Here is an 18116-nt window from a genome sequence, read left to right as displayed (position 1 = left end):
TAAAATTTCGCACCAAATGTTTGAATTTTGGCGAGAAATTTTATTGTAATTGGTAAATTTTTTATTCAGTTTTGGTGGGAAATTGTTTATGACAGACCATATGATGGGAATTTCCCGTCATAAAGTTAATTTAAAAAAAAAAGATTACAATTAATTTTTGTATTCATGTTTACAAATGTAGTTAATTAATAAAAATGAGTATCATAAAAAAATAAAAAAAAATAATTAATATTAATTAACAATTAATATTAATTAACATCCACTCATTCCAACAAGTTAATTTCAAAATAAATACATCTAGTATCTAATATTGTCATCACTACCAATACATATATAAGCAACATCCGAAATTAAAAAAAAATTCATCCAGTTAAACTACAAGAATAGATTTCCAAATTCCAACCACCAAGCCAATACATGCATCATTCCACACCACTGGCATAACGGCAGCAAGCCAATACATCTTTCCACACCAACAAAAACCTCCAGCAGCAATACATCTTCTAACTACACTCCACTGCTATTCTAGCCACTTACCCAACAACACTCCCAACACACATTCAGCAGCAACCCAACATCTTCCAACCCAACATCTGTCCACACCACTGGTATTCCAGCCACATACCCAGCAACCCTCCAATTGAAACCCAGCAAACCAATACCAATCTATTCGGAATCAATCAAAATACCCAATGTTATTGAATGCAAAACACGTACACTATAATTGTTAATAGTAACCATTATAATTTGACACTGTAGCTTTAATTTCAATAAATTTTTACAACTAATATTTATAGTTTCATACTAATACTAACCATTTTGCTGATGCAACAAGGATGTCGGAAAAATGGTTAGCCCACTCCAAACGAACCTCATCTAATTCGTCTTGAGTGTATACTTTCTTTCCATTAAACTGTTAATCACAAGATTATTAAGAGGTCAAACTTAAAAAATAATGTCACATATATGGAATAAAAGAAAGTTAGTGAAATGTCATAATCAATTTACATTGTTCATTAACAAACTAACATCTACTATTATTTCCTTCATGTATCTTTACACATAATAGCCACACTCCAATTTTGCGATATTTTGTCTCGGAGCCTGTTCATGGCACAAACAAAAAAAAAACTTACAAAATCTCATTATGTAATCGATAGGCACATATAGTTTCTATAGGGTTACTTTTTTTTTTACCTTCACAATTCTCATCTTAGAATTATAATTCCATTTTTTCCTACTTTCCTCTGCTGTGAAGAGTGTCATGGTGCTATAAAAAAAAAAAAAACAAAGTGTTATCTCTTAATTATATTGAAAAAACTTAAAATATCAATTGCATGAAATGGATTGGCATACATACATTTTAAGGAGCTGTTCTAAATCAGTATCAGGACTGGACTGCACAGGATCTACATAAAACACTTCCTTTTTCACCACGTCAAACACAACCAAAACCCAATAGTAGCTCCAATAGGAGAAGGCAGTTGGAAAAAAAGCAGAAAACAAAACCGTGAATTAAAAACAATTGTAAAAGTAATATAAATTCAGAAACAACTGTAAAAGTTTAAATGAAAATTAAAACTTACGAAGGATTATATGGCATGAGAATGAGTTGTCCATTTTTGGCTTTTTTCAAGTGGTCGTGGATATGCTCAAAATTTTTCTGCAGCCTTTGGATTTGTTGGGCAAACTAAACTTGGACACATGAATCCAAATGGTTTTATTCCTTTTCTGGTTGGCAGAATAGTGGAATCCAACATCCTGAATAGAAAATCAGTGCATCAATAAAAAAAAGTATACTAATTTTAAATAAAACTAGTTTAAAGAAAATTCATTAAACCACTTACGCCATATATACTTGAATAGCATTTACTCCTAGTGCTTGCATTGACAATAGTTCATTGCAATCTTTCTTCCCAATATAAGCACATGCATGTCTTTGGAATACATTATCATCAATCATATATGTTATAACACCATCATTTTCATCAGGCAGGTATTTCTCACACAATTTACCAAATAGTTGCAGCATAGGATGACTGTTTTGGTGCTTGAATATTGCACTCCTTGTGTTCCTCATAGGCTGCACTACAACTTTTTTGGCTCTATCCTTTTTGAAAAGTGGCTTTTTTGTTAGGCTATCAGGATGCCTCTCTTGTATACCATCAGCTGTACCATCAACACAGTCAAAATCCAATTGCTTTTTACTGCTTCCAATTATTTTCCTCTCATCATTTGCATAATCCTTTGGGATTGGAGGATTGACTCTTGGACTTTTCCTCAAAATGGCAGTAGTAGTATTTTTTGGTGGCTTGCCCAAATCATCTGGCTCCTGTGGATGTTAATGATATCAAATTGTTAGTAAACAATTAGCCAACAAAAAAAGAAATCACACATACAAAGACAAAAACAACTTAAATACAGTTTAATTTATTAACTAACCTTATGCACTTCTCCTTCACTGCCTTTATTTTTTGTTGACTTCACCGTAATGGCAGCAGTGGCATTTATTATGATTGAACTAACCTTATGTGTATCACCTTCATTGTCATTTTCACTGTCATCATTTTTGGCTGACTTCATCGATATGGCAGCAATTGTGTTTTTTGGTGGCTCTTCTTTCTTCTGAACTTCTTTCTTCTTTCTTAGTGTTGATGCTTTAGGATGTTCGTCCCTTTGACCAAACATCCATTTCCTCTTCTTCACAGCTGACTTCCCTAAATTATCCAGCTCCTTTCAGCATTATTAACAAATACTAAATAATTTAAACTCTAATGAGTGGAAGATATATAAGGGAAAATACTTAAACCAGGAAAAATTTGGGTAACGCAGATAACGAAAGTACCTTATGTATATCTCCCTCACTGTCATCATCGACAATATTATGTGGGAAAATGGAACTTCCAACATCTGAATGGCGAGGTGTCCTCTTCAATGCTTTGCAAATTTCTCGCAACTGTTCATCTACTGATTTTTTCCAAGCATCTAGCTCGCTCTCTCTCTCATTGCGGATGGGTCCACGCATGTAGTGAAAGTACATAGAAGCATAAATAAATTTGCCCAAGCCTTGCATATGACCAGTTCGAGGAAGCTTTCCCAATGCTTGTGCGAGTAAATCATTTCTTGCATCTGAATTGTATGAGTATTTTTTGTCCTCCTTCTCTAGCATTTCCTAATAGCCCACCATAAAGAAACTAATATTATTAAATGAGCATATATCAGACTTCAAAAACTTTGTTTGTTCTATTTAAACTTGATTACCATTTTCTTAATGATTTGTTCGGTTTCAAAGTTGTATCCTCCATTCTTTAGCATCCGAGCTCTCTTCCATAGTTCACTCCTGTTAATTAACTCTTCAGAAAGCTCTGATTTTACACACTACTTCGATAAAGAAATTAGATTAGTTAACTGTTACAAAATTTAATAGTTAACTAAACCTTTAATAAATATTTAACAAAGCAAAAAATTGACGTGCTTAACTGATATATAAATTATTTCATTAACAATTTAAATATTTAACACACTTACAATTTCTTTCATTAATCCAACGTATCTTTTTCGACTAAGGTGGTGATTGCACTTGCTCAAAGCTCTCCTATTCTTATTGACACGACTGATTTTCTACGTAATTAGATTAGTTATAACACAAGGTAAATATAATGTAAGTACTAACATATTACTCGTCCTAACTTGAAAACACTCACTTCAAAAGATTCCGACAAACGTTGGTCGACAAACTTTATCCAAATAGGACGTTTTATTTGAGGGTACTCAATTGGGGGTGCATACAATTTCTTTTTATCATTTCTGCAATTCTAGATATAGTCTTTTGCTAACATATACTTGAAGTTCCGAAATGATGTTCCAATTGATTATATCACCTGCTTCTTACTTCTAGGATGAACAATGAAACGACCCTAGATAAGAGGAAGATTGTTTAAGTGACAGTTAATAAAAATTCTGTTACATTAAAGTACATAATTGAAAAATGACAGCAAAAGGATTAAGTAGAATGCAGTGGATTTTTAAGAATCACCAGAACAGATTTCCACAAACGCTCTTTTGTCTCCAGCGGAATCTTACGCCAGTCAGAATAGAGAATTGAAACTGATGTACGAGCTAATACCCCAATAAACGAAGCCAACTCAGTGGCTTCATCGCCTGCTGGAACGCATATTTCATTGTATTGTACCACAATCTTTCCCTTCTTTGTTTGAAGTCTTTTATTTTGCCTAGCTCCCATATTTACACCTCTCCTAGAGTTACTGCTTTCAGGAACATCAACATCAGGAGGAACGAAATTAACCCCATCCATCTCAGCACCATAAAAATCACCTATATCCAAATCAGCACCATCATTATCACCTCCATCAAACTCAACACCATCCATCTCAACACCATCGAAATGAGCCTCATTTTCTGCATCTGCTAAATTATCTACCTCGGCAAATAAGTCGTCATATTTGTCTTCCAAGTAAGCTTCCTGATCAGAAGCAACATCAACCATTACATGTTTTCCCTTAGCCATGTTACTGCACCTGAAATAAGTAAATTAAATTGTATTAGTTAACTGATAATATAAAACTATATAACATTCAATCAGCTGCAAGAATAAAGTAGCTACAATAATTCATTATCATATTAGTTTGTAACATAGACTGAATAGTTGAATAAACACTTACTGGAAAAATATTAATCAATTGGTAACCCAAATTCCCTCTTTGCTATTTCGTGCATAGATTGCTCGGTCGCCATTTGCGGAACGTAACAAATCATTAGTTGGAAATTCTCTAGTGAAGGGAGGATATTCTGTTACATTATTGACCTTATATTTATTTATTTGATTAGGATTACTTCTACTAGGCATATGACAGACAATAGACCGCTTTGTTTGAATCTGATCGTTTACATAAAATACTTGTTTGGCTTGAGAAGCCAATATAAATGGATCAGATTTATATCCTAATCGGTTTAAGTCTACTAAGATGAATCCAAGCTCATCATTCTTGACGCAACTACTTTGAACCCAATCACACTTCAACACAGGGACTTTCAACAAATGATAGTTAAGTACCCAAATTTCATCTATAACTCCATAATATGTCATATCAGATATTTCAGAATCACCTACACTAACTCCACTATTTTGAGTTACTCGACTTGAGTCTCGATCTCGTGTAATAAAATGGAAACCATTAATGTCATAACCATTATGTTTAGTTACAAAAGGAAGAGGCCCATGCGATGACCATCGCAAAGTATCCGATACGTGATCACCCTTTTCAATCAAGTCATATACCTAACAAGACAAGGAAGAAAAGTAAACATCTTTACTAAGTGAAAAACAAAGTTGAGATTTCTTTGTGAAAATTAATTATATACATGCTGGAACCTTATCAGTTAGCCAATCGACAAAGGTACAGTTGTGATCACCCTTTTAAGCCACTGCATATGGTCACTAGACATCCAGAACATGAAAACATTAGACTGTAAATTATAGAAATAAAGTATATAGAATTAATTAGAAGAAATGCACCAAATTACCTAATGTATGGTACCACCTCTTGCCTGTTATGCAAGATGTACATGTGAGCTTGATCTAGTGATTGTGGAGGAATTTGTACCACTTTCCCACCAGATAATGGCATATCTTTTGATAGGTTTTGCACATGTCCAAGTTGAACCCCAACTGTATTCATGTTTGACATGTATTCTGCACAAAACTTTAATGCTTCTTCCGCAATATAACTCTCCGCTATACAACCCTCAAGACAATTGCGGTTCCGGATATAACTTTAAAGAGTTTTCATGTATCTCTCGAAATGATACATCCATCGAATGTAAACTGGGCCATATAGTCTAACTTCATTGACTAAATGCACAGTCAAGTGTATCATTATGTCAAAGAAAGAGGGAGGAAAATATTTTTCTAACAAGCACAAAGTCACCATATGCTCTGCCTGTAATTTTTCCAATGTTGACACATTAACCACACTGGAACACAGTAAGTTAAAGAAGAAACACATCCTGATCACAGCTTCTTTAACATGCTTTGGCAGGACACACCGAATGGCAATAGGCAAAAGTTGTTGCATAAGAACATGGCAGTCATGTGACTTAAAGCCCTGAAGTTTAAGGTCCTTCATTGACACAAGATTTTTTATGTTTAAGGAATATCCAGCTGGAACCTTAATACTTTTTAAAGCTTTGCAGAACATTTTTTTTTTCATCTCTAGTTAATGTGTAAGAAGTTGCCGGAAGGAATGTGCGCTTGTTATTTTTTAAAGTTGGTGCTAATTCATCCATAATTCCCATTTTCACAAGATCATTCCTTGACTTAAGACCATCTTTGGTCTTTCCCGGAATATGCAGTAGTGTTCCGTATATGCTCTCACACACATTCTTTTCAATGTGCATAACATCTAATTGATGACGTACAAGTAAATGCTTCCAATACTTTAAATTATAGAATATGGATTTTTTTTTCCCACCAAATGCGGTCATCATTGTCAGAACTTTTGCATTTTTTAAAGTTGTTCTTCCCCCATTTATAATTAATAGACTCAACCAGTCGCAAAACACTCTCCCCATCCAACGGTTTCGGGGCAAACTCTGTCTTTATTGTGTTGTCAAAGGCTTTCTCTTGGTCTCGAAATTCATGACCATGTATGCATTTTTGCCACTGTGTTTAAGTCTACATTTAGTAGTGCCTACTCCACAATATGGACAAGCATTATATCCTTTAACAGTGCAACCAGCTAGATTTCCATATGCTGGAAAGTCATTTATAGTCCATAATAACATAGCCCGCAAATTAAAGAACTCCTTCCTGTAGGCATCATAAGCATCTACCCCAACTGCCCACAAAGTTTGTAAATCTTCTATCAAAGGTGCCAAGTACACATCGATGTTGTTGCCCGGTTGTTAAGGACCAGAAATCAGTAGGGACAACATCATGAATTTTCGTTTCATAAACAACCACAGAGGAAGATTATAAGTTATAAGAATAATTGGCCAACAACTATATGTACTACTAAGAGAGCTATGTGGATTTATTCAATCAGCTGCTAATGCAAGATGAAGATTTCTAGGATCTAATGCAAATGTAGGCCATTTGTTATCTACTAATTTCCATGATGGCGAGTCTGCCGGATGTTGGAGCTTACCATCATCGACTCTCTCATTTGCATTCCAAGTCAAGTCCTTGGCAGTTTCTGAAGACTGAAACATGCGTTTAAATCTAGGTATGGGTGGAAAATACCATAAAACCTTCACAGGAACCCCTTTCCTATATTGGTCAACACTACCATCCTTTTTTTTCCATCTAGATAAACCACAATTAGGACAGTCAGACAGCCCTTCATACTCTTTTCTGTAAAGTATGCAATTATTTGGGCAAGCATGTATTTTCAGATATTCTAAGCCTAAAGTGGACATTGTCTTTTTGGCCTTGTACATAGACACGAGAATTTCATTACTTTCAGGCAGCAACTTGGCTAGAAGACTTAATAACTCAGTAAAACTTGTGTCGGACCACCCAAATTTACCCTTTATATTGAACAAGCTAACCAAAGTGTCTAACTTAGTGAAATTTATGCATCCTGGGTACTAGGGGTGGGCAAACGGTTCGGTTTTTGCCAAACCGAACTGAACCGAACCGAAAAATTTGGTTCGGTTCGGTTCGGTTCTATGAGCAAAAACCGAATGGTTTAAAAAATACTGAACCGATTGGTTTTAATTCGGTTCGGTTCAAAACCGAACTAAATCGAAAAACCGATCGGTTCGGTTCAATTTAATTACAAAATATTTAAACTTTAAAGTGAAATAATAAATTTAAAATCAAATTCCAATCACAAAAATTCAAATCCCTAAATCACGATTGCATACTGTTGCCCTTGCCTCTCTCCCTCGCGCCTCTCCCTCGCATCTCTCTCTCCTCACGGCGCTGCTCCTCAACAGCGGAGCTCCTCAACGGCGGCACCACCCCTTAGCTGTATCTTCCCCCTCTGTGCGTGCATGGTGCGGTTCGGCTCAGCCCCTCTCGGTCTCTTCATCGCGTCTCTCCCTCGCCTCACACCACGGTCAATGCCTAGCACAGCCCCTCCCCTCAAGCACAGTGACGCCGTCGGTAACCCTTATCTTGGTTGCTGCAGCATCTGAAAGGTACATATGCTCCCAGGTCCAAACCTCCTGCCATCAACCCGAGTCTTTAATCTTCACTGCTGCAGGTTATCTTTTTTTGTTAATCCATGTTGTGGCCTCTGTGTTTGAATTGAAGTTTATGTGGGGTTAAATTTGTGGAGGTGTTGGTGTATATCGGTTGTTGGCACTTTGTTGTTGTTGTTGATGATGTTGCCAGTGACAGTGAGGCCAAGATTTTTTAGTTTTCACACAGAGAAGATTATTAATTGGCAGTGTGGAATTGTATAATTGTATATGTGTCAAATTGTACAAGTAAAATAGTGTGGAATTGCTGGCAGTGTGGAATTGTATAAGTTATGAGAAAACGATGAGATTCTATGTTAGTGGTTGTGGCTTTAAAAATTTGTAGACTAGTTTTTCAATTTCTTTTAGATTTTCTCTTCTCACAGTTTAAGCATCATAATTCATATGCATACTGCATTGTTGCTCATGCCACTGGAATTGGTTACTTCAATGTGCGAACCGAACCAAACCGAACCGAAATTTAGAACCGAACCGAACCGAATCGAAATATTTTGGTTTGGTTCTAAAATTCGGTTCAATTTGGTTTGAGTTTTTTAGAACTGAAGTGGAAAATGCCCACCCCTACTGGGTACAAAGGCTTCTCAGCTTGTTCTAGAAGTTCTTTAAATACTTTAGGATCTACAGCATAATCCCTATAAGCATCGTTAACCATATCTACTGTGTTACCGTCATCATGGTCTATAAACTCAAATGGAACATCTACATCTACATTAGGAAGTGGTGTGTCATTGGCATCTTCTCCATGCCAACTCCAGGTTGTGAAAAAAACATCAAATCCATGAAAATACAAATGTTCACGAACAACCTTATGTGTACGGAAGGATAAATTCATACATTTAGTACACGAACATTTAATGACGCTACTGCCTTCAGAATTACCAACAGCAAACTTCATAAATTCTTCAACCCCATCTTCATACTCACTTGACATTTTACTACAATGAACCCAAGACTTATCCATTTTCAGTTTCAATTAGTTCCGATCCTGACACATCAAGCAGGTTACAAATAAATAAAATATCAGAATATATTACCAATTCATCTAAGCAAAGTACAAATTCACACCACTTTAAATACCCTTATTGCAACATAAACAAAATAACAAATTTTGACCCCACACATTATAATAGTCACAACACAAAATACAAGTACTTAAACACATTGTAGTATTCAAAATCATTACAGCAGTAAATAAATACAACATTAAAATCAAGCCTAATACAACTTCAGGTCATGCTATCATATAAAGGACCATAATATTAAACATATTTCATACATCTATAAATTAACTAACGAACTCAAAACTCTAAAATAAAGAAGTGCAATTTATTTACCAGGTCAAATTAATTCCTCTATAGCAGACTGTTCCAGCAAAAGAGATACAGCAAACTCTGCAACAAAAGAGGTGGCAGCAAGCTCCTTCAATAAAAACACAGAGTCAACAAAAACACAGATACCCTTTTCAATAAAATAAAATACAATTTTGCATCAGAAGGTAAATTAGGTTCTAAGTATAAATTTGTTGCAAAAAAAAAAGTACTGCTACTTCACTCATTTCCTAATAACCCCAAACTTTAATGAAAAATTAACCCTAGACATGCAAATTTACTACAATAGGCAAATTATTTGGCTCTTGCTCCTGCTACTAGTAGTACTACTGCTGCAAAATAATTATCCCTTTTCTCTAATCATTCATCTCTAAAATCTACTTCACTCCTGCTACGCTACTGTTGCTTCTACTACTGCTAACACTAACAACCTACATTCTTTGCTCTCTTTCAATAAATTAACTAATCAATTTTTTTAATTAGGTTTTCTCGTTACATTATTTTTAGAATTAATTTATTTAACTTAGATCTGTGCAAAACAAACAACATGCAAAATAAAGACAGAATAGAAATCATACCAAGGGCTTTCAAAAAATGACGGTGAGGAAGATAGCAAGATGAGGACAGAAAACAATGGCGAGGAACACGATGGAGAAGAAGACGATGGTGATAACACAAAATGCACATTCACCCACTCAATTTCTCAACGCAATCGGTAACCAATACGTTAGGAAGACGATGGCAAGATGACGACGGCCAAGATTTTGGTAAGATGATAGCAAAAAGGAAGTCAATATAAGAGGGTAAGATGATGGCAAGATGACCACCACCGAGATTTTAGCCCTACCCCATACTCTCTGTATGTTTGTGAATTGTATGTGTTGATACTTAGAAAAAATTAAGGATTGAAGAAGTGAAACTCAGCACCAAAACGGTGCGTTTCATGTTTTTTAATTTTATTTTATAATAAAAAGTTTTAAAATATAATATTTTATATTTATGTACAAAACGTCGTGGTTCGAACTTCGCTAAAACGACGACATCTCTTCCTTCGTGTACTATTTTATTTTAAATAACACCAAAAGTTTCGGTCAAAAACGCGCCAAAATTAAGTCAACGTTAAATTTCTATCAAGACTTATTGACGTTTAAATTTGTATCACAAAGACATCATATATTCTTGACAGACTCTTTTTCTATCACGAGTCCATCACAAATCGGTCATGAATATATGATAGCCAAAAATATATCACAACTATGACCCACGCAGAATCCGTCAACAAGCGTGTGTCATCTATTGCCAGTTTTCTTGTAGTGGTGTTAGCTCTAAATAAATGAAGAAAGGTAATACCTATCCAGGTTGAGGTTACCTCATAGTTTTCACTATTTCTTGCATAGCTGTGTTCTGAACAGTGTCTCTTGATCTAAAAATGCCTCTTATTCTAGTTTGGACTTGCATGTATCCTCCATTTACAGCCCTCAACAGCACAACAAAGTGTAACTATTGACTTCTCATTCTTTACTCTTTTAAGTCTAAAGCCATTTTTTATCGCAAATACCTTAACAACCTTCCTGAATTCATCCACATTCTTAAACAGTTGACCAGGCTTAAGTATAATTTTCTCATCGTCAGCTGCAAACTCAAAACCCCTTGAGTTTTGCTCATATTTACGGCAAGCTTCTTGAGCATCCTCACTATTATTGTGATCCGATTCAGTACCACTATCATCTCCAGATTGATCGTCATCTAAGGCATCATCAAGCTCATCAACTTCAAACTGATTTAGGTCTCCTTCACTGCCAACGTCCATATCATATATATTTTTTTTCAGGTTTAAGTTCTTCAACATGTGTGTTGTCATCAAGCCCCACTGTTACCATGCTTTCATATAAATCTTGCACTATGAGGGTTGTAGCTGCAAAATCAACAGTGTTGCTTTCATCATTTAAATCAGGGAGAGTAGACTCCTTCTCCTCAGCAAAGTCAACCCACTCCACATCTGGTTCAGGTGCCAATATAACATTGAACTGTGCATATGGGCTTTCATCATCATCATTTCTATCTTTAGGCAAAGTTGAGTTGCCTCTATCTTTTTTCAACTTCTCTAATTCGGTTTTGATAATGAAGATGGCCCAACTATATTTCTTCTCCATTAACTTGTTGAATGCATCTTGCCAATCAGATTCTGTCTTCAAGGTGGCATAACATGTCTCCCAAGGTAACATAACTTGAAATCTAACTTCAGTGGCATGCTTAATAGGCTGATCAAAGAATAAATCCCTGATATTAGCCCACAACTTATTTAAGCTGTACTGCTCTGGTATCATTAATGCAACGGTGAGCAAGTCACCTCCTACAACAGCCTCTATATCCATGTATACAGAGCTGCAAAAAAAAAATTTACATAAACATCTATTTACAATTAACACAATCAAATCAAGTATTTTAAAAAATTACATTTATTGATATCATAGGTGCATTCATGATATTACACAACTTATATCTTATATAAGATTAAAACTAAACAACCCAACAACTTTTTTGTTTATTCTTAAATACAAGCAATGCAAAGCAAAACCAAAAGATTGTATTTAAATTGTAAGAGACATTAGATTAGCTAGACTACCTAATATTATTTAAATCTTATCGTAGAAGATTAATAAGAAAAAGCGAAACCCATTATAATCCAGCCATAATATACTTTCTACCTAAAAATTCTACACAAATTTAGTGGATTCAAACTTCTTGTCACTTTTAAAGTCAAAGCGAGGATAAGAACCAAAACTGACTAAAGAATTGCTAAAATTTTGCATGTCTAATGTTAGTCAAATATCAAGTACACGAATCAATGGGACATAAAAGAGCTAAACAAGAATTTTCAAGCACCCAAAACAGTAACTAAATTTGTGTTTAAATGCGGAAATAAGCAATACAACAAATAGAAACAAGGATGAGTTTCAATTGGAAAAACTCTAACTGATACTACTCTTCCTCATAATTTATTAGATAGTTATTGCACAAAAAATGATTTAGTAAAGTGATATGGAAAATCAAGCGAGAAATTTTAATAAAATGAAAATAGGCCAGCATAATATCATCACTCAATTCCATTTTCAATAAAGTTAGCAACAATTTTCTAAAAATAAAAATACATACTAAAAAAATAGTTTTTTTCAAATAAAACAAATCCAAACCACTAGGGTTGCTGGTCGTGCTCGCAAGATTACTCGGCTTCAAGACTTAGGGCAAAACTAAAAGTTGTGCTTGTGATAACGCGGCGAGGATTTGATTGACACACACACAGAGACACAGAGACACAGAGTCAGGAGCTGAAGCCATTTGCAACGACATCGAGCTGTGCAGAGGTGGAGAGGCGTGGAACCACCGAATCGAAAGGAATGACTGGATGAGAAAGGATGTGGCTCTTAGGGCTTGTTTTGTTTAATGATTTGGACCGGATAATGAAGTGATGCAGCAAGTTTTTTGCGCTTACCCATACTAGTAAAATTAACTTTTTAAGTTTTTTTGAATTTTAAATGAGCTTTTATGATTCTAGCCTTGTATACTGATGCTATACCTAACTTTATACTAACTGCAGGGAAGGGATGTAAAAATACCAAGATACTTTCTATTAAACTGTTATTACGTGAAACCTCAGGGGAGGTATGTAAAAATAACCCAAGAATTCAATTCACAACTGTATATGAAGAAGGGACATAAGAATTTACCATCCCATTGGACGTTATTCCACTAGCTAGTGTCACCCCATGACCGAGCTCTAACACCAAGCCTTAACACTTTCAAATCTAACCCACCTGATTTCACTTTCTCTTTGACTGTTTTGAGATATGTTGTTCTAACGAGGATTTGAAATCTTATTACTATTTGTTTTTGCTGGTCGTCTACCCCTAAGTTCTTTTCCGTAATTAATAAAAAAAACTAATAACTTCAATTTACAGGCCAGGCTTTAGGCTAAAGATAATGCTTATACTTTTATTTGATTGTTGTCATTAATATGATGAAAGAAGTAAACACAATTTTTCAAAATCAAAAAACAAGACAACATTATTGGAACTATATTATTTGCTTACGTAATGCCATATGTAGCGGGGATAACACATCCAATCATGAAGACTGCTGATTGACACTAAAAAGTGTACATTTAATAAGGATAAAATTATTAGTTTTTCACTTATTGTGTCGATTAATGCGTTCATTATTTCTAAATTATTTTAATACACCCCAAATATATTTTATGTTAAATTAATTCGTAATTTGTTAATTTTTATCTTGTAAATATTTTCAGGAATAAAGATGAAATTGGAATTGAAAGCGGGAACAAAGAAAAACTATTGGAACACAATTGAAGAAATGTAATAATAAATAATAAATAAAATAAAATTAAAATTAAAAAAGAACAAAAAACAAAAGCACGTTGGTGATGGTCAAGAGGCCATCATTATTGGCCTACATTATTTAAAGATTCACATACATTTTGTAAAATGTGAAATAAAATATTAATATTAATAAAATAAAAGAAAAGAAGACGATTCCCTTGCCTATAAAAGGCAAGGGGATTCAAGCCAGAGCAGAAGGCCAGAAGCTAGGAGAGCTTATTTTTGAAAAGCCGAGAGAGAGTTTAGCTGAAGAGTTTTTTTCTTTCTTTGTTTCTTTTCTTTTCTTGTTTCTGTTTGTATCAATTTTCTTTGTAATATATTTCAAAAAATTTATCAAATAAAAAGAGTGTTGTGTTTTCTTTCAATATGAGTGGCTAATTTTATTAAGCTGATGTGAAGGGTGAAGCTCAACGTTTCAAACTATTAATTATTATTATTTTCTCAAATGAGTTTTTAAGTTTATTTAATTCTTTTCTAATTATTTTTATATCATGTTAATTTATAAATCTCTTAGGATCTGTATGGTATTTTGACATAATATCGACACATTAATATAGTGTGGCAATCAGATTCTAAACCTTAGCATATTTTTAAATTGATTTCAAATAATTTCTTTTCCCACAATTAATTTTCTTAGTTTTACTATATTTAAAACTCCATGTGGTTCAACCCCGGTCTCACCGGGTTATATTATAATAAAATACTCTTATACTTAAGAGTAATACACTTTTGAGTCGTGTCAACTACTGCTGTATACAACTTTTCTTTTTCTTTCTCATTGGATGAATCTTGCATCAAATCATACAAATTTTTTATTAGAGGTATTAAAGCTAACCATTTTGTATATGTCGACTAATAAACAAATAATCCAACCTAATGAGCGACAATGGGAAATAGAAGGTGTCTCCAAAAAAATTACAGAAACGAGGCAACAGAAGCTCAAGTAACAGCAATCCAACGATATCATAATCAATATTGTCGAGATATTGCCACAATAAAAATGGTCACACCAATACAAAGATCTCGTTTGGGGTTGCTGCTAAGCAGTTGAATTTAACAAAATGGATCAGTTGGACTTTAGTTTTTATTATTTAATATATCTTTTCAAAAAAAATATTTTATACTTTAATTAATTAATTTTTAAAATGAATGCATTAGAAATAATTTAATTTTAACACAAATTTATTCAATTCTAATAACTATGTTTATAAATTTCATAAACTTTACCCCACAACTAAAGACTTATCAAATACCCAATCATCTTCATCCCAAACAAGCTCTAAGTTGCTAAAATTATATATATATATAACCTCCGTAGTTGTTTCAACAAGTAAAATTTTATGGTACAAAATTTTTTAGCTTTAATTCTGGTCATACGATGGTACACATTGGATTTAGATTAATTTGTTCTCATCTTTGTACATAATTTTTTTTTAACAAAATCACAGATAATTGTTATTTATTGAATAAAAATATTTATGTAATTTGTTTGTTCCTGCAATAAACAGAATTAAGCACAAAGTAATAATAAAACAGTGAAGAAATTATCATTAAGACAACAGAATTGAAAATTTAATGATAAAAATATGAGGCTTGGTTACAAAGCTAGCTTTCTCGTAGTTGATTGCTCTACTCATTTTATCTTAGGCTTGTATTTTTGACATCCATATATTATTGGTTAATAAAAAATAAAAACAAATAAACAAAATGATGAATTTAAATTAACCATATATAAGTAAAATTAATTTAATTTAATTTTTTAATTTAAAATTTCGACACAAGTCGTAGAAATCAGATTCAAACTTCTATCAGCTGAGCTGGATGGTTCGTCTCTTTGCTGTCTAAACAGGTAATGGGCCCTATCAGAAAAACTGTAAAAAAGAAAAAATAAAAAAAGAGGTAATGGGCGGCAAAATTAATAGGGAAATTTACACCAATAGCCATAAAAATTTTAGCTTTTTCCATCTTAGCCCCCCAAACAAATTTCTATCAACATTAGCCATAAAAGAACCTTTGCGACCAAAATATCCCTCTTTCTCATCTCTCCCCCAACACTCTCTTTCACACATCTCTACCAAACCGAACAAACTCCCATCATTGTCATTATTATTGCTTTTACCAGGGTTGCTTTTGCGTTCTGAATTCAATCTTCTTAACAAATTGTAAAAGGTGATGTAAGTCGTTAAATGTCCATATTATAGTTTCCACACTGCTTATATCTCATACGATTACACCCCAATTTTTTTTCTTAGAATTGCTTATATCTCTCAACACCACTTCAAATTTTTAACATGAGCCCATCATCAAAATCAAAGCATGATACTACGGTGATCAAGTGCAGGAAGCATCCTAAACACAAGCAATCACCAGGGGTTTGTTCTCTTATGTTGTGTTTACTTGCTGGAGTGGGAGTGAGGAGTGTGGATTCCTCCCACTCCAGCGTTTACTTACTTAAAATGGGGAGGGATTGGGAGTCTCACTCCGTGGGCCCCACTCATTTTTGGAGTGGGGAGTGGGAGTGGGAATCCACTCCCACCTCTCCCATTTCTACCCTTTTTTTATTTTATGTTATATAATTAATAAAATAAAATAAATAATATTATATTTATTTAAATAATAATATTATATTTAACTAAATAATAATTTACATTGATTCTAAGTTAAAATTATTTTAAAATAATATTATTATATTAATAGAGAATTAATAAATATAATATTATTATATTTATTTTAAAAGTAATAGTACTATATTTATTTAATAATAATAATAAATACTTTATTCTAAGAAAATATTAATTTTGTACTAAATAATATTATATTATTATTTTATATAATAATAAATTTAATATAATTATATTAAATAAAATAAAATAACATTTCATTTTATATTAAAATTACAATTAATAATTTATTGTTCATAATTAAGAATATTAATAATTATAATAAATTTACAAATATAATAAAATAAATATTATTCATTAAATATATTTTTTATTAGTTTTGTAATTAAAAATTATAATTCTTTAAATAATGATAAAATTGTAATTTGAAACTATTTACTCCCAATCCAAGACAAAGTAAACACATAAATTGGATTCTGATCTCCATTCCATGCTTCCATTCCAGTATAAGTAAACAACCTACTCTCACTCCCATTCCACACTCCTAATCCTAGGATTCCCACTCCCCAGGATTCCCAATTCAATCCAAAAAGTAAACGCTACCTTAGTGTAGTATTAGTAATATTAATATAACTTGGGACTCGTAAATTCAGGAGTGGTGCAAGGGTGGGCAACGATACTGATGGGAATGTTGTCTGGCAGCATTCCATGGTACACAATGATGGTTCTTCACAAGAAAATCCCAATGCTAAAGCGAGTTGATGACACCATGGCAGTGTTCCACACGCACGCCGTCGCCGGCAGCCTAGGCGGCATCCTTGCTGGATTCTTTGCGAACCCAAAACTTAACCGCATATTCTACTTGGTTGATGACTGGGAACACTACATTGGCCTTGCCTATGGCTTCCAGAGCGGCCGCGCCTCTACAAGATTCAGGCAAATGGGAGTTCAGTTGCTAGGAATTTCGTTTGTCATTGCTCTCAACATTTTCACCACCAGTGTCATATGCGTGTTGATAAGGATTGTAGTTCCGCTTAGATTGACAGATGAAGAGTTGCAAACTGGAGACGACGCCATTCATGGAGAGGAAGCTTATGCATTGTGGGGGGATGGGGAGAAGTACGAGTCTAGGATTAATTCAGCTTATGGTGCTGAAGACTTCCCTCCAGCTGTCTCAAAGGGTGAGCTTGAAATGGCTTAGAATGGGAGAATATATTGCACGTGAAAGTAAGAAGAAGAAATGGCATGTCGCACCAAGTGGTCACCAAATGGCCTTGGTGCGACAGGCAGCCTTGGTGCGACAGGTGCCTGTCGCACCAAGTTTCGTGCGACAGGCAGCCTGTCGCCATATTCACCCCGACTCGCAGTTCACTGAAACTCTCGAGCAAGTTCAGAAAATAACTCATACCACTATGTGATGCCGATTAGTGTTGGATCCGGATAGATTATGATCGGATTTTACTTTTATCGTTGTCTTTTATCGTCGCCGTTGGTTGATGATTCATGAGTGGAAAGCTGCCTTTGGTTTGACGAAAGGGGAGAAA

At 34.1% G+C, this 18116-nt stretch overlaps 2 protein-coding genes across 2 annotated transcripts; one reads left to right on the top strand and one right to left on the bottom strand.

Moving 5' to 3' along the window:
• Positions 1–7056: 7056 nt before the first annotated feature.
• LOC112100920 lies at positions 7057–9187 on the bottom strand. Its single transcript, XM_024190792.1, has 2 exons — positions 8786–9187; positions 7057–7548 (listed from the first exon to the last, which is right to left on the bottom strand). Exons 1-2 carry the CDS (start codon positions 9185–9187, stop codon positions 7057–7059), a joined length of 894 nt encoding a protein of 297 aa, XP_024046560.1.
• An 8067-nt stretch (positions 9188–17254) lies between these two features.
• LOC112100919 (ammonium transporter 3 member 2-like) lies at positions 17255–17773 on the top strand. Its single transcript, XM_024190791.1, has one exon. It carries the CDS (start codon positions 17255–17257, stop codon positions 17771–17773), a length of 519 nt encoding a protein of 172 aa, XP_024046559.1.
• Positions 17774–18116: the final 343 nt, after the last annotated feature.

Source organism: Citrus clementina, unplaced genomic scaffold, assembly GCF_000493195.1.
Source record: "Citrus clementina cultivar Clemenules unplaced genomic scaffold, Citrus_clementina_v1.0 scaffold_2, whole genome shotgun sequence".
Lineage (NCBI taxonomy): Eukaryota > Viridiplantae > Streptophyta > Magnoliopsida > Sapindales > Rutaceae > Citrus > Citrus x clementina.
Note: the sequence above shows the minus strand (reverse complement) of the source record. Positions and strands in the feature narration are given on the sequence as shown.